Here is a 26,434-nt window from a genome sequence, read left to right as displayed (position 1 = left end):
ATTCCTTCGCGGAGGTAGGAAGTATGGAATACAAATTTAGATTTTTTCAATAAATTAACTGACTTTACAGCTTTTTCCCTCTTCTTTCTATTTCTTTTCTTTTTTTCCCCTTTAAAAATATTCTTTGTTAAATGAAATTGTTCTCTGGAAGGGGAAGGAGGCAGAGACAAAGAGAAAAACTTTGGCAATGTAAAAGCAAAAGATAACAAAAATCATTTTAAAACTCGACAAAAAGTTGAAAAAAACCTGAACATTGGTGAATGAAAGTATCAAAGACAGGGAGACAATTACACAGACTTGAAAAGAGGAAGATCATTAAATGATAGAGGTAGAAAAATGGTCTGGAAGTGGTAATGGGAAAAAAAAGTATACCTGACCCTTCTCCTGTTCCTTGGAGCTGGAGCAAGTGGAAAGAGTGGTCACCCAGCAAAAGGGTTGTAGAAATATAGTATCCTCAATTTAACTAACATTTATTTAAGAACCACGTTCAAGGGAAAACCAGATTTGGGGCTTTGGAACTTAATGGATTCTTGGAAAGCAGAAAAGGTTAATACGGTAAAAATCCACTGGCAAAACTTCATCTATATAGAAGATTTAAAAGATTAAATTCAAGTTAGAATCTGGAACCTTAGGGCTTTGATGTATGGCTCCACTACATCTCTCCTGCAACTATGACAATTCACTGACAGCCTCTTGTCAGAAAAGACGTGAAGGGGCTGCCAAAGACTCATCTGTCAGTAACATGATTATTAGGAAATTCACCAATGAAAATTAATTACATTGGTTATATATGGGCATGTACTTCTAAGTTTTAACTTAAAAACTGAGCTTTTCTTCATTAAAAAAAAATTAGATCTCCTGAAGTCTCTTCCAGCATTAAGATTTTATGATCATTTCATTATTCAGGTTAGGAACTTGAGGACCCAAACGAGTAGATGATTATTCAAAGTCTCATAACTGGTTGCAGAGCCAGGATTAGGTGTCTACAGCTTTTCTTATCAATTGTGATTAGTGTACTGTTGAGAATGTTTAAGATATACCCATAATGCCACATACAATGACAGGAAATATTCCTCTTGAGTTTCTGAGGCTCAAGATTAAAATTATTTCGGCCAACTCCATCAACGGTTTATAGCATATATCACTTTTTACATCAACTATGCAGACGACTCTCAGATATATTTATCCAACTTAACCACCAGTCTCCTTAACTGTCTCTTGGACATTTTGCATTGAATATCCTATAGACATTTTGAATGCAATATGTCAAAAACCGAATTTGTTATTTTCTCCACACCCCCCACCCCAAGTCTCCTCCATTGTCAACTTCCCTATTACTACAGAAGACGTCCTCCTCCTCCTAGTCACCTAGGTTCATAACCTTGGTGTCATCCTTGACTCTTCACTATCTGGCACCCTCCTCCATATCCAATCTGTTGCCAAATCCTGTTGATTCCACCTTCACAACATCTCTCCTCTGATACTTTTCTTAACACCTCCCTGGTCCAGGCCCTCATCACCTTGCCCCTAGATGATTACAAAAGCCTTCTGGTCCATTGCTGTGCTTCAAGTCTCTCCCCATTCCAACATATCGTCAAAGCTATCAAAGTGATTTTCCCAAAGTTCAAGTCTGACCATATCTCCCCCTCATTTAATCAACTCCAGTGGCTTCCTATTACTTCCAAGATGAAATTCTTTGGCTACTAAATGCCTTTTATAATCTGACATTTCTGTCTTCTTAACTTTACTTTTCTCCACACACTCTACAATATAGTGACACTAGCTTCCATGCACAACACACTTTGTCACCCAACTCCATGAATTTTTACTTGCTGTCCCTCTATGCCTAGAATTCCCTCCCTTCCCTGCCTCCCAACTTCCCTAATTTCCTTCAAGTCTAATAAAATTACATCTTCTGCAAGAAAATGTCCCACTCAGTCCCTCCTTAATACTAGTGCCTTCCCTCTAAGTTTATACCATCAAGTTATCCTGTGCATATCTAGTTTGTATATAGCAGATAAAAAAGAATGAAAAATTACCTACAGTTCTTTCCACATTGGCTTAAGCATCTAGAAACATAAATCAAGTGAACGATTTAAAATTATTGCTATTATTTCTCTCATCCTCTGTAGCATTCATTTGATAATCATATTAGCATTTTTATTGTTCATTAACTTCCCACATATATGTATATATACATATATGTGTGTATACACACACACACACACACACAACTATGTTGCAAGATTCTAAAAAACACAAACAAATCTTAAATTTTACTGTATCCCCTGATAAGCCTAGGAAAGCAGAAGTGCTTTGTACAGAGTAGGTACTTATAAACCTAAGTTAAAAATGAATTTTAATCAGTGTATCACATCAAATTGGGTTTAGATCTATCAAAAGGCAGACTTAAAATTTAACCTAATCAGAAAAGGAGAAATTATCAGAAAAAAAAAGATTATCTACCAAGGCAAAATTAAGAAAAAGTGAATTCAATTCAAACTATTAAACAAACCCTACTGTGCAAAGGCAGAGTGGCAGGGCATATAAAGCTTTGGACTTGGGAGTAAGAGAGAGAAAATTTCATTCTTAACACAACCATTTACTGGATATGTGACTTGGCCAAACACAAATCTCTGTAAGTCTGAGTTTTTTAATCTACAAAATGGAAATAAATACCTAATTCACAAAGTTACTGTGAGAACCAAATGAAATAATGGAGAGAATATGCTTCATAAACCTAAAATGGACATGTAAATGCCATCTACCACATTTTATTATTATTAATATGCATAAAATGCAACACTATGCTTACCGAATTGGATAAGAACTATTATATGATAAGAATAGTTCCTCCTAAGGAGATGCAACACAAAAAACCATTTTCCCTTTTTCTTCCTGTGGCTGGGGAAAACAATCTTTGTTGTATAAAAGAATTAACAACAAAGCATTGGTCATAAGACAATTAATTGCATTAGGCATGAGGGCTATTAGTTAAAAATCCAGTTCCATGAAACTTTGAAGTTAACTCTTCTAAAATGACTTCCAAGCTGGAACATAGTAATGTACATATTTATGCATGTATGTAGTTATGATAACAAAATAAAGTTTAAAGTCTCAAAAGGTAAGAACAATGTAGAAAACATGTAGCAAACAAAAACTGGAGAATAAAACCTGTAAGTAGAGGCAAAGGGGCTGGAGAAAAATGGCAAACCACTGTAGAATCTTTGCCAAGAAAACCCCAAATGGACCCATGAAAAGTCAGACAACCAAAACAAATGAACAATCCCCCAAGTATAAATTCAGCTTGTAAAGAAATCATACACAACTCATATGCATCATATATGCAACAAATGACATCAGTAATAAGATGGGTTATGATGCAACAATAAGCAAATAAATATATGCAACATATAACCAAAATATATGAATTTCACTAACAAAATGGATCTAAAGGGATCTAAATAAACATAACTTACTACCTATTGAGACATATCATCAATCAACATATATTTATTAAGCATCTACTACGTGCCAGACACTGTGCTAGGCAATGAGGATATGAATATAAAGACTGAAACAATCATTACTAATCAAGAAACTTACATTCTATCAGGAGAAACAACATGTATACGTATTATTGTGTGTATGTTATAATTATATATCAGATATAATAACTATACATTATTTTTATATATTGTGTGATTATAAACAAAATATTTACAGAATAAATTAAAAATAAATACAAGATAAGAAGGAAGGACACAACAGGTGGGGAGGATTAGGAAAGGATTTTTGTAGAAGTTGGTGCTTGAGCTACATCAAAAGAGAAGAAAGGGATTCATTCTATGAGGAAGAAGTGAAGGGGGATTGCATTCTAGCTATGAGGGATAGCCACTGATGCAAAGATGAGGGATGGGAATACCTGCCTTATGTGAGAAAAACAAAAGAGGTCAGTTTAACTAAACCATAAGATTTCAAGAAGGGTCGTAATATACAGACAGGATAGGTCCAGGTTGTAAAGGGCTTTAACAGCCAAACAGAGGAGTTCATATTTTCTCCCAAAGGCAACAGAGAGCCCTGGGACATTTGCTGAATAGAGGAGAGACAAAGTCAAATGGGCACTTAAGGAGAATCATGTTGGTAGCTGTGTAGAAGATACATTGGAGCAAAGAAAAAAAAACTGTGTGAATTTCCATGAAGGTAGACAGGGCAAGAATTAACAACTGCCTGAATGTATGGAATGAGGAAACCGAGGAGGCCATGAGGTTGCTCAACTGTGAGACTGGAAGAAAGATGGTGCCCTTGCTAGAAAGTTTTTAAAGTGGGTTTGGGATATTCTATTTGGTCATGTTGAGTTTGAGATGCCTGCAGCAGAACATCCATTGTGAAATATCTAACTGAAATATCTAAAGCTCAGGACAAAGATGAGAGCCAATTCTATACAGTTCTATACAAGTTATCTCAAGAGTCTTAATGTAGTTTTAAGTTTCAATACCTTAAATAGCTTTAAACTGAAATTAAGATTTTTGGGAAACCCTGTATTGTTAGAGAGATAATTAAATCCACTGAAGACAATAAGGTCATGAAGAATTAAGTATAGAGAGAAGAAAAGAGAACTAGGAAAGGCTAGCGTCAAGAAAGCCCAGGAGAGAGTATCTTAGAAGAACAGGTAGTCAACAGTGTCAAATGAAGTAGAGAGATCAGGAAGAATGAAGACTGAGGGGCAAAACAAAACATCAGATTTAGCAATTAACAGACCACTTAAAGCAGCACCAGTAGACTGATAAGGTAGCAGACTGCACAGGGCTGAGCAATGAGCAAGAGGAGAAGTGGAGACAAAGGTGGAAGTAATGAGTACAGGTAGCTTTTTGCTATAAGTTTGGCTTAGAAAGGAAAGACAATTGTGTGCACTAAAGTACCTTTCCAAAGAAACCTTGGATTATCCTTCCCTACTACTTAGATGAATTAGAAACAGAAACGCCTCAACATGGGAGGATGGCCTAGATTTTAGGTCCCAGAATAAGAATTCTTATTTAAATTACGATTTCTGGTATATACTGGTAATCAGCACAAATCCTCTGGAGCTTCTACCATTTCAACATTCACATATAAAACAAAGAAAATGCACCTTACTTCCTGAAGTAGCACCCCTTAATGTATGTCAATGATATTCACAGACTTTCCTCTCCTATATTGCTGCTATTAAGCCATTCCATGGTATCACTCTGATCCAACAGTTCCTCTATTTCCAAAAAAAAAACCTGTCATCACTTAATATGTAAATTTCTACAAGAGTATCCTGACTAAAAGAGCATCTGTCTGCTTTCAGGCTTCCTTTCCTACTTGAAAAGGCACATTTATCATGTCACTCCTCCAACCAATTCACAGGATATCCAAGGTAAGTAGTTGGAAATAAGGGTCCTGAAGGAGGTACAGTTTGGGCTAAAAGTACAGTATTGTACTTTGGTCACATCCCAAAAGTTTTGGCATGTTGTCTCATTATTGCCATTCTCTTGAATGAAGTTATTGATTGTTTCTATAATTTGTTGTTTGACCCACTCATGCTCTAGGATTAGATTATTTAGTTTCCAATTAATTTTTAGTTTATCTTTCATTGGCCCTTTATTACCTTTACTAATAATTTAAACTCTATGCATCAGGGCCAAGTCAAATCTCCTACAAAGCATTTATTCCCCTAATTACTCTACAATGTCCTTTACTTTATTTTGAATTTCCTTACTACCTATACAGAAGCTGCTACTTTACTAGAATAAATTTGCTTTCATAGGCACATTATAAATAAACTAGCTAATAATCAGCTTCATTTCTTAATATCATGGAACTTTAACAACCTTCTTCAGCACTAGTATCTAACTTAAGTCTATGCTTCATTCTGTTTATTAAATATCAGGGAGGTATTAAGTATTTATACAAACAACTCATTCATAACGGTAGTGGAACCCTAATCAATAGCAAAATATTCACAGAGGTATGGAATTAATTCTTCCATATGGCTACTCAAAACACAAAAGGAAGAAAATAAAACATTTTTAAAAGAATTTTTAGCGCAGTTTACCTAAGTTCTAAGTTACTATCCTATTTATCAACTGAAATAACTGAGTTAGGGGAATCTGGATCCTAAATTCACAGATTTCCAGCTCAGTTACTTGCCCAAACTCATATATTATATTAGGCCTCAGCATTGCTAAAAGATCTATTGCTCTGAGATCTTCCCCACACAGTTATAGATGGTTATAGATGATAAATTGGGCAGAAGGGATTGGAGGAAAGTGAACAATGTTCAAAGTCAACTAAGGATAGAAAGAATTCCTAGGGAAGAGACAGTTCTTTCCCACTCTCCTTCCAATACATAGGTGTCTTTAGTTTTTGTTCTTAAGCTAGCCAATTCCACTGCTGGCTACAAGCATTTGGAATGTGTCCTATGCCTCTGGGGTTTCCGTATCTCAGTCTGTTATAAGCAGTTATATGGCAGAGAGGATTTAGAGTGCTAAGCCTGGAGACAGGAGACCTGAGTTCAAATTCGACCTTAGACACTAGCTGTATGACCCTGAACAAATCACTACATTTCTATCTGCTTCAGTATCCTCAACTGGAAAATAGGAATGATAATTGTATCTATGTGTCAGGGATACTGCAAGGATCAAATGAGATGATATTCATAAAACACTTAGCAAAATGCCTGACATATAGTAGGCACTTAATACTTTTCCTTCCTTTTCAGCACATCTTCAGACAGACTCATCCTACTACCTTCTGGTGATTCTGTAAAGCTTGCTTTTACATTTTTATAGACCACATGTCTGCCCAATGATTGCCTTCCATTTATAATATTGTTGCTATGGAACTACTTCTTATAATGTTGTGGAAACCAATTAACATGCTTAAGAGAGGTATGCCTGTATACCTCTTCAGTCATTTCTTACATGGGATGTTTTATCTCAGCAAAGTGACTTCATACTTTGCAAGAGAAGAAACCAAAGTTTCACCTTTTAAAATCCCTCTGCTATAATGATAGGCACATGGCATTAAACACACTCAACATGTGTTTAATAAAATGCCAATTATTTTACCCAAACTATCTCTAATCATTTTCCTACGCAAATTTAGCCTCCAAAGTTTTCTCTCTCTAACCTCTCTAATTTACAGATAAAATACCATGTATTTACACATGGAACACCACCTGTGTAAGCAAAAAGCCTCCTACAGGTAAATTTTATAGAAAGAAGGGTAAATAGGTTCCATTGTGTCACCATATATACTGTCACATTTCAACATTTTAAGGGCATGTTGAACCACGTATATAATATGGCATAAGAATCATGAAGGTTTTCTATACTATTCTGACTTTGCCTCCATTATAATTACACTATCTTGAGTTACACAGTGAGTATTGACTGCAGACCTGAACCCACATTAAGATGCATCAAAATTGACGTTTTTATAAGCCTAAATATAAAATAAGTGGTCTACAAAGTCTTTTTTGCTTTTGCTGAACTGGTGCTGGGACTGTAAGTTTGAGGGCCACTAAAGTAGCTTGACCTATTGGACAAAAATATTTACCCAAGAAAAGTCAATCCTGTCAATTCTCTTTCACAGCTTAAATACTATCAAATACTAATATCGGGGGGAAAGGGGCAAATACATGTAGATGGCAACACCAGCATAGAAAAATAAGTTGGGTAGGCTGGTGATAGAAATAGAAAACTCTCTTAAGAGTAGCTTTAAAATTACTCCTGGAAAGCCTGACTACAACCTTCAATCCAAATATAAGTGAGAAAAGAATTAGAACTAAAAGAAAGATGTAAGTAATTAAAATGTGAATACACATGCAATTATCACCACAGATAAACGTCCAAGAGCATCATTACATTGGAGAGAAAAAAAAAGTCTTTATCCATTGCCATCAAGGCCTTGTAAGCTGGGATTTAAAAAAAAAAAAGGGTAAAGAATTAGTTTAGAATGTTTTGGTAAAGAGATGAGAAGAGTGAGTTAATTACTAGAGAAAGAGATTATGGTTGTTTGGGAAATGATAGGAACTAATAAGTTAGATCGGTCAAATTATAGCTAGAATTAGGGGTAAAGTGACCAGACAGAGAGAGGTTAGTGATGGTGGTTGAGAATGAATAAAAATGACCTGAGCATAAGTAGGCATTTTACTGGGGAAGGGGGGAAGGTCAAGGTTGAAACAACTTTTCAAAAAAGAAAACTTCTTAATACTCCTATCTTAAGATAATCGATAATTGCCACAAATATAAGGGTATGTACCAGGCATTAGCAAAAAGTTACGAAAACTGTAAATAGGAAAAAGTTATAATTTATTTTATAGGAACGCCTGCATGCACATTCCAAATATCTGCATTTCAATTAATTTAATTAGGTTTGATAGACAGCAGACAACCTTGGCAAACATTTTTATTCAGATTCTAATACAATTGCTCAAGACATTATCATCATCATCAGAATCTCTATAGAGTTCACCAACCTAACAAATTCTTTAAGAATTATTTTTTGTTCCCCATCACCTGTATAAATATGCTCCCAAGCCAAAAGTAATTAGGCCAGGACAAAAATAAACACCAAATTCTGAAAAATAAATTTTAATAAAAATTAAAATTATGACTTACAGTATTCATACCACACATTGTCAGGCTCCTAATGTTTACTCACCAATGTATAAATCATCCCTTTGTACTAAGTAAATGTAAAACAGATAAAAATTTTATATGACTAAACTTTTTAAACCTTTCAGCCTACCCATAATGTTAACATACATCCTACATTCAATACACTGCCCGAAAAAAGGGGCAGTCAAACCTGAGAAAAATAAAAACATCTCTATGTAGCAGTATTTGTGTTCTAGAACAAATGTCAACAAGAATTAACAAGGACAGTAATCAGCATGTGACGTTAAAAGGTCATAGCCACTACAGAAAGTTTAAAAGTTATATCTACAAACTTTGGCTTTAAAATATATTTAAAGTTTCTATTCATTAACACATACATCTGACATAAAACTGTACTAAGTGGAAAATACAATATTCAATTCAATAAACACTTATTGCGAACCTGTGTGTGCAAGGCATTATATTACATTCTTAAAAAAGAGAGAGAGAGAGGAAGGAAGGAAAGAAGGAAGGAAGATGGAGGGAGGAGGTGGTATGTTCCCACTTATCTTAAAGCGAATAGGAAAATTACCTACACTGCCTCTTATTTGGGGCCCTAAAGGCTACTTCTATAATGTACAGAGTACAAACAATTCTACCCACCTGGAACAGGGGTGTATATGAGAGAGACAGAAACAAAAGATAAAATCAAATTCCCATTCAAATAAAAGAAATAAACCACATTTACTAACAGCGAGCGGTGGGGAACCTGTGGCCTCAAGGCCACATAGGGTCCTCTAGGCCCTCAAGTGCAGCCTTTTTACTGAATCCAAACTTCACAGAACAAGGGGCCACACTTGAGGACCTAGAGGGCCACATGTGGCCTCAAGGCCACAGGTTCCCCACCCCTATACTAACCAATGCCAATAAACGGAATAAAATAATAACTCATCCAATTAAAATAACACATTCAAAAGAATATAATTGTTCAAGTGTGAATTGAAAGGATTGAAAAAGGCTGCTCACTAAACACCTGACATACAATAGTAAAACTTCTCATAAATACAAATGCTACACTAGCAATAAATTGGGGTAATTTATCAAATCCAGTGCCTTTTTTTTTTTTTAAGGCAATTGAGGTTAAGTGACTTGCCCAGGGTCACACAGCTAGTAAGTGTCAAGTGTTTGGTCTGAGGCCGGATTTGAACTCAGGTCCTCCTGACTTAAGGGCTGGTGCTCTATCCACTGCACCACCTAGCTGCCCTCCAGTGCCTTTTAAAATTGTATACATCTATCTAAAATAAAAACTTGGACAACACTGAAATCTTAAAACTTGATCAAAAACTCAAATTTTAAAATAATTACCTTTTTATCTTCCTTTACTTTGTGTGTTTTCTTCTTCATTTTTTTATCATCCAATTCCTGATCTGAAGTAATAGCAGGGTTATCAATGCCACCCTTCCAGGTTTCCACAGGAGAAAGGAGTGGATCTTCCTCGCTTCCTCGATGCCTTCCTTTTCTTTTTGTTTTAGAAGTGGTAAAGGCCTCATCATCACTTGCATCTGAATGTGTTCTCCTATAGTAAGATTTGGCTTTGCTGAATAATGTCTTTGACTTGTATTTGTATTTTGAAGGCCTCCGTTCCCCATGACTCTTTGATGTTCTATCAGAAAATCCATTTTCTTCATCTCCCTGGGCATTATTTACAAATGAGTTTCTAACTTTAATAATGCGATTCTGACTGTCATCTGGGACAACATAGATCTCATCAGAATAGCACTTATGTTTAAAAACGCTGTCAATAGGTTCTGCGTAGTTATCTGAGGAATCCATATCTTCAGGATGTGCCAAAGGAACTCGAGAGGTTTGTTTTCTTGGGTTTTTACCAATTCCAGCTTCAATTGTCTTTAAAAGATTTGGATCCAATTTTTTTACATTTGTCTTAGGTACAACTGGTTTGGGTTTTATTGGTGGAGGCACTTTATGATTTCGTTCATGATCATGGCAATTTGGGGTACTATGAATTGGGTATTCATTTCCTTCTAAATCTAAACGATACTTGGAACGGTCACTAGGTGTTGGAAGCAACTGAACATCATCCCCAATTGGACTATAAGGTGGTGGTGCTTCAGTATCATCTTCTGAATCAATATAGCCAGTATAGGAAAAAGAACACTCTCTGGGAGATGGAAGGAAAACATCCTCATTATGATGTGTTGACTCTCTGGTACTGTCAGACAAATAGGAATTCTCTATCAAAATTTTTTTCTCTAAAACATCACTGAAGAACAATGTAAAAACCTCAGTTTGCCGGTGATACTGAGATAAAGAATACAATGCCGTAAATTTAGCAGTAATCTCAGTTGCTATGTGTTCTCCTTCAGTCATCAACTCCTTAATAGCCTCATTCTCAAAAAAATCTGCCTGGCTGTCAGTAACTGCCACCAACTGTACTGGAATAGTATCCTGAACTTCTGAAAGAAATGCTCGGAGCATTCCCATGGATGCTTTCCTTTTGGCAGAGTAAACTAATATATATCCATGGACCAGTTCATCTTTCCTTACCCCAATTGAAGAATGATAAGACAATATTGTAATCTGTATTCGTCTTCTTTTTTCACCAATGATTTTATCAAGCATCAAAGAGTTATTCTGTCCAGCTTGAGCAGCACTACAAGCATGAGAGTCAAGAAATGGTGAAAGAATAAGATCCACACTAAATGGATCACCACACATGGCACACATAACAATTCTCAGGTCAGCTTCTGATATATCTTTGTTGGTGGGAACAGGGCTTACCACATCCAAATTGCGTTTAACTGATTCCAATACTCCCCTAAGAGCTTGTTTTATTTGAGTCTCATTAAATTTACGAGGGTATGTACCAGCAGGTACATCTACAAAAGGACACTGTAGCTTGTTTGCCAACTGCTGCCCTTGATGTCTGAGAATAGGTAAATTTTTGCTAACACTGTCCCTCTGATTAGCCAATATTAACGTAAATGGAAGGTTAGCCATATATTTATCTCTCCTAATCTGTGAAGCTTCAGTTCTTATTTTTCCAATAAAGTCCCCAATAAAACTAAGTGATTCAATAGAGTTAAACACACAGAAGCATCCATGTGGCTTAAAGGCAGCATTCCATAACTGACTCAAAAGGTAAGGCGACTTGGAATCCACTGGTCGAAGGTCTAGTTCATATATTTTTCCATCTAAGGCATACTCATCATCAGTAGACTGTGTCCTTATCTCATTTGCTAGTTCCTGTGCAAGGCCATCCTTTCCCAAAATAAAAAGATTAACTTTATCTATGTTGGCACTATCATGGTACAAGCGTAAACGACCATGATCCAATTGTAAAAGACTGTTAGCAAGCAGTTGCTCTACTTTAAGGTCCATGCAATTCTGACCACTAAGGCAGGTTTCTTTAGTGGGATGATAAACAAACCCTATATGTTTAAGTAGAAGGGACTCTCGATCAGGTGCAAGTTTCTGTAAAGCTTTATATCTGGGTTCTTCACTTAAAACTGTGTGAATTTCACTCATTTTATCTGAACTGGGTGTTGCATTAAGATCCAGGTCATAAAAAAGTTCAGAATGTTCAAAAAGCATTTCCTGAAACTCCTCTTTGGCTTTCTCAACTATTTCTCGCTGATGCCTACTATATACCTCTTTGCTATCAGCCTCAGTTATGTATTTAAAGGCTTCATCCTCCATTACAAAACACATAACTTCTTCCCAGGGTTGTCCAGGTGAAATGAACTGAATTTTTTCCAGAGTTTTCTTGAATTTTTCCTTCATTTCCACCCTCCTCTTCTCAGATATTAGATGCTGTACATGATTCTGGTAGACTTTTTCAGCTTCCAAAGTGCTAAGGAGGTCAAATGGAATTCGCCTATCATTCACTTTGTCTATGTGGTCAGTTTCATCCCAAGGTGTTTTTTCTAGCACCACAAAACACAGTGGGAATTCAGTTCGTGTCTCCATTAATTTTAGGGCTTCTGACCAAGTCAAATGTTCAATCTCTTCAAGATTTGGCAGAAGAGTGTTAAAAGCTCTAGGCAGCGTATTGATATATTCTTCTCTTCTTTTTCTTATATGTTCTTGTTTGAGTTGTTCTATGTGTTTTGAAAATGTATTCCTGGCCTTTCGTGTTCCCTCTAAGTTTATATACTCTTCATAATCAGGATGATTTTTTAATTTATTACTAACAGTTTTCCAAGTTGCATGATAATCTCTCACAGTTTGCACAAGTTTTTCAAATTTATCTGTTGCTGTGACAACAAGTTGTCTCTGTGTTTTATAAGCATCCAGATAGGGAATAATTTTAGGTTTGCCACGGGTTTTATCTAACATTTGTACCAGTGCAGTGAAACATGTCTCAACGTTGACATTAAATCGTGCTGAAGTTTCTACCACAATGAGGTTCTTTTTGTTTGAAGCAAATGCCTGAACCTCTCGAAGATAATGATCTACACATTCATCACATTTAGTTGCTGCTATTATTATAGGTTTTTTTGATTTTGACAGCTGTATATATAAGTTATTTACAAACTTAAGTTGATCATCAAACTTCCTATTGCATCCCTGACTTACATCAATGCATAATAAAAACCCATCTACACTGAGTTTCCCTTCAGGCATTTGTTTCTGATCAAAGTCTTGCTCCAAGCCTAACTGATCAGTGCAAATGTACATCAGTTTTTCTGCAGACTGCAATTTGGATGCAGCTGCACGTTTTATATATGGTTGCAAATTCGTACTCCGATGAGGCAAGAAAGTCTGATCATCAATGAACTCAGTTTGTTCAATGACATGGATTTTACATTCTATTCCATCTTCACCACTTTGTGTTACGTCACCCCAGTACAAAAAGTGATCATTGTTGACTACTCGTCCTCCAAAGTCAATTGTACTAAGCACAGAGGTATGCTCAGGATAATATTCATCTGCTTTGGAACGCACAAATCTATTGCACAAACATGACTTTCCAACGCCACAGTTACCTTTGTCCTTTTCAGTCCCAGATAAGCCTACTACACTGATAGCATAGGATGGAGGACGAGGTTCTTTGTTTTTTGCCATCATAAAGCTCTTCTCATCCTTCTACGTTCACCAAGGTAACCAGATGTATTTCTCATTCTGAAAACATTCCACAAAAACACGGATCTTCAATTTTAGCAGAACTATATTGTATTTTCCTCATTTCTGTGCAGAAAGTAGGTCTTCGTAATTATATGGATCATCTTCCTAGAGAAGAGAAAAAAAGTCAATTCTTAAAGTAATTTACTACATAAAATGTAGCTGCTCAATACCAAGCAAATCATCAATTCCAGTTTAATAATACTGTCTGACTAACTCTTTTTGTTTTATATGTGACAGTGAGCTTAGTAAAGGAGAAGGGGCTCTGGATTTGGAATAAGATAAGAGTTCAAATCCTGGTTCGTCTACTTGTTAGCTATGTGATACTGAGTTTATCACACCTCTCTGAGCTTCAACTTCCTCATTTGCAAAACAGGTACACTGCTATATACACACTATCTACCCCAGAGGTCTATATTAAAAATTAAATGAGAAACTGGTTTTGCAATCACAGAATCTTTTAGCAGAGTGTTATTACTATCAGTTACTAGACTGTGCTGGCTCAAATAAAAGATTATCTTAAATTAATTTTAAAATTACAGTCTCATGTAAAACAACAAGTTTTCTTGCTGTTATTTGCTTAAGGAAAAATAGAATTTTGTTTACCAATGTTCTTGACCCTTGAGATTTACAGTTTAACAGCCCCTTCTCTACTTTTCAACTTTCCAAGGTTTTGCACTACTACTAATAATTAAAATATTCCTGATAACAACTTCCAAGCCAGGTCTGGGGGAAAAGTGTTGGGTTAGAAGTCAGAACATCGAGGTTTGAATCTTGACTTTTTCTGCCACTTATTAGCTATGTGACCCTTGGTAAGCCACTTAACCCCTCTGGGTCTCCATTTCTCATGTGTAAAATTATAAGACTAGATAACTTTTAAGGTCCCTTCCAGTTCTAAATCTACAATCCCATGACCTATTCTATCCAATTCACAAGTTATACAGCTTCATAAAACTGGCACTCTAACAAAAGGGCCAGTATTTCCTTTAAAACCTAGATCAAAGTTCTTCACAACAGTACCTACACTTAGGCTGTGATTGAATGGTAACTCTGATGAGAAAATCATATGCAGCCATGCTAAGGAAGCAAAGAAAAGAAGTAGAGGCCACTCAGCTCCACATCAGTTAATGTAAAATAAGTAGTATTCTTAAGTTTTACTTTTCTTTTTAAAGAAAGCACCTCACTTTATCAAGTCAACATTGAAAAATCTCATTTTCCAAAATTCCTTAAACATAACTTTAAATGGTTAAAAAAAAGTTACACTACACAGAAGAGGTTTTATTTATAACACCCCACTTGCCCAGCTGTCAAATTTCTTGAAATCTCAACTATCTAGAAAACAACTCAAAATCTTCAAGCCCAAAATTAGCTGTCACAAAGTCCATGTTCTTTACTCCATTGGAAGAGGTATGAAGAGCAACTACATCCTGCCTTACAACTGTAAAAGATAAGGTTAATGATTAAGTAAACTTGGCTATTGTAAGTTATAACAGTATATTAGAAATGATTTAAGTATGGATAGGTTGCAAGAGGAACGTACACTGAGAACAATGAGAAATAACAGCTGGATAGCAAGGTGATATCTAAAAACTATAAAAATCAGAGAATTAGACATTTAAAACAGTCTGGACTAATTCTGTATAGAAGAGAAAACAGTGCCTCCAATATACACAGCTGAATACTCCCTGAGAATATTATTTATTGTTTAGTCGTTTTCAGTCCTATTCAACTCTTCATGGGGTTTTCTTGGCAAAGATACTGGAGTGGTTTCCATTTCCTTCTCTAGCTCATTTTATAGATGAGGAAACTGAGGTAAACAAGGTTAAGTGACCTGTCCAGGGTCACACAGCTAATGTCTGAGGCCAGAATTGAACTTAAGAAGATGAGTCATCTTAACTCCAGGCACCCTGGCACTCTATCCACTGTGCCATATAACTTCCTGAAGACATTATAGTAAGGTACAATTCTATAAAGGATGCCTGCTCAAATGAAGTCAATATGTAGCTTGGATTCTGAGGAAACTTATAACTACTCCAATGTAAAATAATAGAAAAAGAGAGGAAACGATTTTACTGCACCTTAATGTGGTTCTATCTACTATCCATTTCTTTACAATAGTCTTTACAATTCTTTACAATAGAGGACCTAGAAAAAAATTTTTTTAAGATTAAGAATTTGAAGACGCAATTGACAGTAACAAGTTTTCTTTCCCTCTTACCTCCTAATAACAACTGTTATTTAAAACAGCAGATGTTATTTAAGGCAACATTTTATCTTGTGCTTCTAAAATATTGCTCTAAAACAGTATTGTCCAAATTATGTTCCAAGGATCATTGATGTACTATGTAATAACATAAATGGGGATCCTAAGAGAGAATAACTATGCTGGCCATTTATTTTTCTCTAAAATAGTACATATAAAATTATATAGGTATCAAAGGAACTTATGTGCAGAAATTTGGGGATTATGAATAAGGCTTAATTACCTAAAATTTCCCAACTCTCCTTATGCTCAGACCAATATTTATGGGTTGCATCAATTTTTCAAGCCCAGAAATGTTCTATAGCCAAAGTATTTCAGGTACACGCTATAACAAGAAATATAAGAAGCTATGTACAATGTAAATGTTTAAAGATGTCAGCTGAATACTATCTTTAGGTAATCATATGACACTTTATCTTAATGTGGTACCCAGAAGTTGGTGGGGTATTTTTTTCTTATGCTCATTTACAATGTTGAAGGGAACAATTAATTTTCAAAAAGGTCAGTGAATACAACCTGAAATACAGCCTCAATTGAAAATATTTTGGGATATTTTAATAATAATAATAATAACTAGCATCATATAACACCTGCTATGTGCCAGGCACTGTGCTGTTTTTAAAAATATTATCTTATTACTTTAAAAATGAGTCATTTTTCCAATTTAAAATATGAAGATAGGGAATTTATATTTTGAAGGCATAAATACATAGAATATTTTCTATTTCCAAGGCCTAATTAACAGACTATAAAGAAGAGATGCAACTGAGAAGTTAAATGCTCCCATCTGACAAATAAAATACTTCTATTGCAAATATCAGAGGAACTCAATAGAACCAAGTTCAAATCCAAACTTGGCTACATATTAAACAATTAACCAAATAAGATTATCTAGCACAAATGAAACTTACAGTTTTGATACAATACATCTTTAGGTTGCTAATTTCAATGAAATATGGAATAGTAAACATTTTAAGGTTTACTTTAAAAAAATCTATCCATAGCCTGAAAATAATTAAATAATTCAACATAAGACTATTCTGTTACATATACTTTCCTAATGAGATAATAAATTAAGGCTTGTACCATAATCAGTCATAAGGTTGGAAGACTAGCTCAAATACTACCTCTTCCAAGAAGCCTCCCGGATAATTACCTCAATTGGTTATGACTTTCTCTTCCACCACAGACCTCCTAAAGAACTCTGTACTAAAATCCTTTACGTATTTAATTACAAATTTAATATCTAGTAATGTGCCGTACTCCCCTACTAATATTTATGCACCCTAAGAAAATGGGCAATCGCCTAACCAAATTTTGCCAACACAGTGCCCTGCACACAATAGATAATAAATGTCTGCTGAACTAAAGTGACATCTCCCCCATCTCCACCCTAAGCATCTAACACTAAATCTTAGCCTACAAATGAGATCATGAAACCAAAAAAATGAAAGTCCATTTCATATGTTTAAAAGTTTTAGTTCTTAATTTTAGGCAAGTCAAAGCCTACATGTTCAAAAAACTTTTAACAAGTATCAGTTAAGACTCTCTAGATTGGGTCACCTTGCTCTGTGACTTCAGAACCAGATTTATGATCAACTTGCAACATGTGACCATTATTTATCCATTCATATTTAGTGGATTACAATAGAAATGAGGAGTACCTTGACAAGCTTTAGACTGAGAAATCGCTGACCTAAAACAAATGCTCTTACTCTAGATTCAAACTGAAATCTATCTTGGTGATCTAATGTTTCTGAGACCTTATTCTGAAAGACCTTTAAAAAAAAAAGAAGGCTGTTGCAAACCCTTCATACTGCAATATAAACACATTTTATCTTATTGATGGTGAAAAAAAAAGAAAAATAACATCATTTCACTTAAGCTATCATTCTTGGCAAGCAATAAACAAATTGAGAGGCAAAGTGGATAAAGCACTAAACTTGAAGTCAGGAAGGTAGCGGTTCAAGTACATTAGGTGGTCACTAGCAGTGTGACCCTGGGCAATTCTCTTAACCTCTGTGCCTCAATTTCCTCATCCATAAAATAAAGACTGGATTCAATCATCTTTTAAGGTCTATTCTAGCTCTAAATCTATGAACATGACTCTAAATGACTGACAAACACCTAATATAGCTGAGATAAGTCAAATTCACATAGTAGGTATTCAGAGAATACAGAAATCTGGTAAAGATTTCAGGGAAGAATAATACAAACTGCATCTTTGAGTAGCAGAGGAATAGGAACTAAAAAAAAAAAAAGGTGAAGAGAAAGGCAGGAAATTGCATAGGGAAAAATCCAAGGAACAAGGATCAGTTGTATGGGATACAATAAAGAGAATCAGCTGAATAGCTGGGAAAGCAGTAAGAAAAAGATTCAACATGAAGGGTAAGCCAAGATTATAGAATCATGAAAGCCACAGAGAAGAGCTTGGAATGTAGAAGATAAAAAGGTTCTTACAGTAAGTATAATGGATAGATTGGAAAGAGAGAGACTAGATAGAGGAAGGGAAAGTGTGAACTAGAACACCATCAACAGGAAAGAGCAAATTTAAGAAGTAATAAAAATTATAATAATAACTGACATTTGTCTAACACATGACTATTTACAAACTGCGTTATACACTTACTCATCTGATCTTCACAACAAGTTTGCGACTTAATGCAAGAATTAACCACATTTTAAAGATGAAGAAACAGAAACTCAGGGAGGCTTAAGGTCACACAACTAACTGGTAGAATAGGGCCACATACCAAGATCCTTTGAATCCAAATTAAGAAAGGTTGGCCTAGTGTAGGTGTGGTGGCACTTGACCTGTGCTTTGGAGCAAACTTGACACAAACTTGAAACCTTCACAAAAAGAGGTGGAGGTGATAGAGGCCTAAACTAGGGAAGGCCAGGTATAAGTGAAAAGAAACAAATGGATTTGAGAGAGGTTGTGAAGTTATAGAAAACTAGACTTGGCAACTGAAAGAATATGAAGAATGATGAGAGTAAGAGTCAGAGATGATTTCCAAAGTTTCAAAACTAGGTGACAGGGCAGACTAGTCTTAAACAGCAAAAGGAAGTTTGAAGGTAAAAGGTGAAATGTAATGACTTCCATTTAAACCATTGGTAATGTGAGACAAGGGTTCTGGAGGAAGGTTTGGACTGGATTTCTAGATCTAAGAGTCATCCACATAGAGATAACTGAAGGTGTGGATGTTGATAAGATCACAGCAAGGGAGAAAGTATATATAGAGAGAAACATGGCCCAGGCCAGACCTTTGGTGGGACTAACCGACAGGAACAGGTCGCAGAGAAGAGTCATAGAAGCCAAAGGAAGACAGTGACCAGCAGAAGAGGATGGTCAGGGGCAGCTAGGTGGCGCAACAGATAGAGCTCCAGTCCTGGAGTCAGGAGGACCTGAGTTCAAATTTAGTCTCAGACACTTGACACTTACTAGCTATGTGTCCCTGGGCAAGCCACTTAATCCTGATTGCCTCACCAAAAGAAGAAAAAAAAAAAAAGAAAAGGATAGTCAATATTGTCAAAAGGTCAAGCAGAATAAGAGCAAATTCAAATTTAAATTATCCTTAACAGTACCAGTTAAATTGCCTGCTGACACCTCTTCTATTGTTATCCTGGAGTGTTATTAAAAGCTTGTATTGTAATTCAGCTTTTCTTGTGTTTATGCTTTATCTCCAACCAGATTATAAGGTCCTAGAGGAAAGTACCCACACATCACAGCACCTAAAATAGTACTATTCATGGCACTATTGAGGACATGGACATGAGAGGTGAACAAGTATTTGTTAATTCAAGAGTGAACTAAAACTAATTTTGAGCTGGAGGAAAGAAATTTAAAACTAAAAATATTTTTGTTTACTGATAATTAAGTTCATAAGGAAATTTTATTTATTGTATGGGTTATTTTACAATTAAAGACTTAAAGTTGAGTGATTAACTGCAAAAGGCATACTCAAGAGTTTTTAAATCTAAAGATCATTGATCATCCAATCTTCTATTTTAAACTAGGAGGAACATTGGCCACTACCTAATCCAAAGCTCTTATTTTACACGTGAGGAAATTGAGTCCCAGAGGTTATATAACTTGCCCACAGTATTCAGCTGCAGAACAGGATTCAAACTTACGCTTTGTCTTCAAGTTCATAGGACTTTCTAGCATACCACTTCAACTTCCCCATGTACTAATTATAGTCCAAACCCTTAAGATATATGATATGCAGTAAATTTGAACTGATTTAGGTAACCAATTTAGTATAATGCAAATGTGAATGAAATGGTAAAAGCTAATCTAAAAACTACAAATTACCTAAAACATCCAAATTACTAAATATTTCAGACTTGATAGTAAAGTGATACATTCCTTATTTACTTGTTTTTAAGAGAGGGTATGGGGGGTGTATGTGTATATAGGTATAATATATGTGTGTGTTATTTATATATCCAATATTATTAAGGAATTACTGAATTAAAATTATCAATAAATTGGGCACCCAATACTGATTTTTTTGAGCCAAGGAACCCATGAAATAGACAAAAAATACAAAATAGACCTAAGTCCAATACTGTTCCCACCCTTACCAAAATTACAAAGGCAGTAAGGCAGAAAAGAGGACAGAAGATGCCAAGAATAACATTTCTTGAACAACCTACAAACTTTGATTTAAACTTCTGTAAGCAAGGTGCCATCTTTTGGTCAAAAACCATGATGACACGTTAATGGATGAACTGAACCACAACTATACTGAGATTCTCCTTTTAAATGAAATTAAAATACAAACCCAAGAGAAAGGAACATGAGTTCAGTTATCTGAACACACATGATTCTATATCCCTATTCCTACTTTCCTTACTGCCTGCTGGACATCTCAAGACTGGGATGTCCTTTAGGTACCTCAAATTTAATATTGCAAAAATGCACTCATCTTCCAAATTAACCACTCCTATTCCCAATCCATTTCTACTCCAAATTTCCCTATTCCATGAGGCACCACCATCCTTCTAGTTCTCTGTGTTTCAAACTTTTGAGTCATCCTCAACAATCCTCCCTCATCCCCTAAATCTATTTAGATGTCAAGACTGGCAGACCCTTATCTTCCCAATATCTCTTATCTATGACCCATTTTCTTCAATGATAGTCACCATTCTAGTTCAACTCCTCAACAGCTCTCACAGGAACTATCACTGCAAACGCCTCTAAGTTGCAGTCTCAGTTTCTAGTCTTTACTTCTCCAATTCATCCTGCACAAAGCTGCCAAAATTATATTCCTAAATTAGCAACAGTGAAACTGCTGGGCTCAAAAGCTTTCAGTGGCTCCCTGATGCCACTAAAATTTCAAAAATACTTCTGTACTTGACATTTAAAATCCTTCACAATATGGATCCAGACTATTTTTCCAGGTTTACTTCACCACTAGGCTCCTCCCCCAAGTTTCATTTACATTTCAATCAAACTAGCCTCTTTGCTATTACCCATACTCAGCATTCTATCTCTCATCAATGGGACTCTGGACAAGTCACTTACCTATTGCCTCAGTTTCCTTAATTGTGATATGGGGATTGTAAGACCACCTACCTACCTAGAAGAGCTTCAGTAAGGATCAAATGAGATAATGTTTGTAAAACCCTTAGAACAGTGCCTCGAAGGCACTATAAAAATTCTTATTCCTTTCCCCATATCTGTCATTGCACAGATCATCACCTCACAGAGTGAAAGTACTACTTACTCACTTCTGCCTCGTTTAGAACCCTAGGTTCTTTCAAAGCTCAATTTACCTGTCACCTCCTAAAGGAAGCCTTACCTGATCTCCCAGTTATTAGTGCTATCCCTCATCAAATTTTGTATCTGTATTGTAGATGTTTATAAACATTTAACTGGGGAAAGTATACTCAAACTTCAGAGTGTGCATCTATATATTCACAATACATAGATGCACAGATACATATACATATATACACATGCATACACTCATTTGCTTAAATGTAATATCCCATATCTATCTATATCTGTATCTATATATATGGAGTTTCTTTACATACTTCTTCCAGTATAAGGTAAACTCCTTGGGTAGGACTATTTTTGGTTTTGCTTTTGTATCCCCAACACCCAGCACAGTACCTTGAACACAGCAGGGTCTAAATACTTACTGGATGGAAAGCCTCCAGCCAGTTAAGCAAATCTTCTAGGGAAAATTTATGGGAAGAAATGGGACAAGAATTACACAGGCAACATGGCACAGTGGAAAGAATGCTCATCTAAAGTTAAGTACCAACTCTGACACATAGCAGCAGCTAGTATTGCACAAAGGATAAGAGTGCTGGGCCTAGAATTAGGAAGAACTGAATCTGAATCTGAACTGTGTGAATCTGGGTAAGTCCCTTAATAGCTATTTGCCTCAGTTTCCTCAACTGTAAAATGGGAAAAACAAACAGCACCTACCTCACAAGGTTGTCTGTAAGGATCAAATGAGATATATGTTAAAAAAAATGCTTAGCACAATGCCTATCACATTGTAGGTGCTATATAAATGTTTATTCCCTTTCCCCTCTCCTACTATGTAACCTGGGCAGAGGGGGGCCTTGACCTTTCCTCTTCTGTAAAATGAAGGGGCTGGACTAGATAACTTCTACTGTCCCTTCCAGTTCTGTATCCATGAGTATGATTATTTGAGGAGATATAAGGGTTTCAATTTCAAACTGCATTGGTGGAGGGAGTACCCAGCACAGATGAAATCACAGATCCAAAGTATCAAAATAAAGTTACAAAATGCTTCTTCATTTTACCAAAGAACTCACCACAGTGTTCCTTTATGACTTTCACTAAGATCCTTTTAAATACGATTTATAAAAAAACTTTTTAGGTATGAAACTGTCATATCATGAAAACTATATGTCAATATTATTTTTTTTAAACGGCCAATTAAACAAATTTGACTACCTCAAATCCTCTAAGAATGAAGAATGTTTATTACCATGTACCTTAATGGAGGTAAAAAAGAAGTGATTAATTTAAAATTAGATTCTGCAAGAAAGAGTTCCTAAAACAATATTTCTGAAAAGTGAGTCATTAACTCAAACTGGACTTCCAAATTGGAATATTGAAATAGATACCAATGTGGTATTTACTTTAAGTACCTGATAAGATTTCACATAAGGCAAGTCACTTCCAAATCATCAGAGAGCTTGAACCCCTTTAATATTAAGAAAATTAATTTCAATAGTCATCATGATAAATTGAAAATTAACATATATTTAAAGTGAAATTTCTACAAACACTACTGATATCTCCTCACATGGACTCGACCTCTCCTAGGCACTTGTTTGTGTACATATCCTATCTCACCTATTAGATATTTGTAAACATTTTGAGAAGCATGATTTAATTGCTTTTTTTTTTCCATTTTTACTTACACCCAGTGAGTGATTAGCACAATGTCCTGCACACAGTACATTTACTTAGTAAATGTTAAACTGAATACTGTTCAACAAAAAATTTAAGATTATGTCAACTTTTGACTATTTTACTAGTCAGTCATAATCTTAGAAAACATCTATTTCAACATTATTTTTTAGATGAGAAAACTGAAGTCCAGGTCTTATAAGTAATTTATTTAAAGATATTTAGCAAGTTAATGGCTCATCACAAGCCAGATCTACCCTGAGAATTAGCCATCAAAAGTGCTTACACTGCTTAAGTAACCCATAGTAAGTATTAAGATTTCTCAAACTTAACAAAAAACTTAGTCATAGGATTTTTGAAAATTGAAAATCAGTTTCAATTCCAAACAATGAATGTAAAAAAATGATCTCCATTTTAACCAATTTCAATCCTCTGACCTGCACTTACAAGGTAAAAAGCAAAGAATTAAATCTCAAGTGAAACACGATGTACTAGTACTGTCTGTGAAACTCTTTTGTTTTAAAGATATGACTTCAAAACATTTAGGATAAACAGTATGAAAGAATTAAGATACTATTTTTAAAACGCTTTACATTAAAATGCCTTTAAGAAGGCATTTTAAATATGGCCACATTTCAGATGAAAACGATTTCCTACCTATAGAAATATAAAATGCTTTCCTCTTGAAACTCAGTAATTATGTTATCAGAGTAATGCAATATCATTGGCTGAATTAAATGAATTCTACACAGGACAACTATATTGTCTTTCAATCAACTCATTTTTTTCTTGCTGCCTTCAACCAGAGGATAAAATCAGAACAATGCTATGACTTGATAACCAGAAAAGTTTAGGGGGAGATTTTGTTTTGTCTTGTTTTTGCACTCTCAGATTTTTTAACGTGACCTTGCAGATGTCTTACTTTTTTTGTTCTATACTTTACCTTATCTTTCCCTCTCCTTTGTAATGCTTCTGGATATAAGTAATCTGGGTAGACATTGGACAGGTGATACAAATTCATAAAGGGTAAAACGCTGTAATTTAAAACTGCCTAATAGGCCAGATGTATACTAAGTGCCCATACATTTGTGACCCTCTGCTTGGTGTAGTAGAAAGAGCACTACACCAGAAATCAGAATCCCTTAATTCAAGAAGGAACTCTAAGTCATCACTCTCTAATTTTCTCTTTTTGTAAATTCAGGTTTTTGTTTTTTGGATTCTTATTATAAAGGAAGAAAGAAGAGACACCTGTTGAAGACATTAACGAGGATTAGTACAGGGAAGCCTTTGACAGGCTGAGAAGAACATCTTTTAAAAAATGTTGCCACTGTTGCCTTGCTAAACATCACAAAGTAAAACCAATTATCTAAGAGAATGCAAACTTCAAAGTTCGTGCACACACCCACCTACAGGCCTATTGTGGTCTAGGTTTAAAACACTTCGCTCCCATTTAAATATATCCAACACCCAGGTTTTATAGGAAAAAAAGAGTGTAAGCTTCTCCCTTTCAACTTTCTCATAATTTTCCTAAGCGTCCTAGGAGCTAGCTTCTCCATCGCTACCTTTCTACCTCGTCTACAACATTCTCCAGACTCCACCTCACAAGCATTTCTAATAATGCCAAGGGAAGGGGGGAGGGGAATGGGTAAGTGTGTATACATTTAATGTGTGTATAAGTGCGCGCGCGCTCCCGCGCGGTTCCCCCCCCCCACCCCGATACTTGTTCCTCAGTGGAAACCAAAGGACTGGGAGTCTAGAGGTTATTCTCGTAGAAACTGAAATGCAGCGCCGGTTGGGAGTTATGTTCACTGATAGCACCTAGTGTTTGGGTTGGCGTAACCCAAACTTCTCTCTCTCTCGCTCTCTCCCTCCGAACCCCAAAAGCTAGGGAATTCGAAGAGAAGAAAAATGGGAAGAGGCGTGTGTGCTTGTTTGGGGGGGGGGGGGGCAGACGGGAGTAAAAGTGAAAGCACTGCTCACTCCAAGAGGGGATTAAGTTCCGAGATTCCGTTTCAGCTGACAAGCCCCCACCCCACCCCACCCCACCCTCCTTTTTCTAACCCTCCTTCCAGGTGGAACTCGTTAGCCGCGGCGGCCCCGAGGAGCCAGGGAGGGAAGAGGGGAAAGACACCGCCACCTTCCTCCTCCTTCCCCCGCGCGCCGCCCGCCACCAGGGCCCGGGAGCTGCGGGGAGCGAAAACTGGGAGCAGGAGGGAGGAAGCCGGCTCCAGCCTCCCCCAGCTCCCAGGCCGGCCGGCCTGCCCGTGTGCGCCGCGTCACCTGGGGGGCAGCAGCGGCTCTCGCTGCCCTTCACACTCGCCGTCTCCCACCCCCGACCCCCGATCGCACTTTCCCCCCACCCCCCTTAACCCCCGCCTGGAAGGGGAGGGCTTCGAGGAGAGGGGAGGGGGGGCAGCCCCTGGAACTGGCTGCAACCGGCGGCCACAACGGCGGTGGCCGCCGGGCGTGAGTGTGGAGAGGGGGGGCGACCCTGACCAGGCCCCGGGGAGAAGAGAAGGTCCTACCTAACACGGTCGGTCTCCTCCGCCTCCTCCTCAAAGGCAGCAGCCCCGGCGGCGGCGGCGGCGGCAGGGGTGGCGGCGGCAGCAGCAGCAACATTCCTGGGGAGAGCTCACGCCGCCGCCGCCGCCGCCTCCTCCTCCTCCTCCTCCACCACTCTCCGCTCGCGTCCCTCCAGGCACTCACCCTCCCCCCCCTTCCACGCCCCAAATCTCCACGCCCGGCCGCGGCTGGGTCGTCGTCCTCTCTCTCTCTCTGTCTCTCTCCCTCCCCCCCAGGCCCCTCCGCCCGTTGCAGCCTGCCCGCCGGCCGGCCGCCGCACTGGGTTCAGTAATGGCGGCTGCTCTGGCTCCCCCTCGCTGACGATTCTAGCTCCCTCTCTCCCGAACTTTACCTCAGCATCTCTCCCGGCGCGCACCGCCGCCGGAACGCGCGCGCGCACAACCCCACACCCGGAGCGGAGGCGCCGCCGCGGCT

At 37.1% G+C, this 26,434-nt stretch overlaps 1 protein-coding gene across 1 annotated transcript in view; it reads right to left on the bottom strand.

The window, feature by feature from the left end:
- The window catches only part of ARHGAP5 (Rho GTPase activating protein 5), a 98,528-nt gene extending 72,525 nt beyond the window's left edge, over positions 1-26,003 (bottom strand). The window contains exons 1-2 of the mRNA XM_027869977.1: positions 25,963-26,003; positions 9,993-13,877 (exon numbers count right to left, since the gene is read on the bottom strand). Of these exons, the coding sequence (XP_027725778.1) occupies positions 9,993-13,715 (3,723 nt within the window). The 5' untranslated portion in view covers positions 13,716-13,877; positions 25,963-26,003. The remainder of the gene's footprint in view (positions 1-9,992; positions 13,878-25,962) is intronic.
- Between the last annotated feature and the right edge of the window lie 431 nt (positions 26,004-26,434).

This window comes from Vombatus ursinus, unplaced genomic scaffold (genome assembly GCF_900497805.2).
Source record: "Vombatus ursinus unplaced genomic scaffold, bare-nosed wombat genome assembly UNPS02014794.1, whole genome shotgun sequence".
NCBI classification, from domain to species: Eukaryota; Metazoa; Chordata; class Mammalia; order Diprotodontia; family Vombatidae; genus Vombatus; species Vombatus ursinus.
This window is presented reverse-complemented; position numbering and strand designations above follow the sequence as displayed.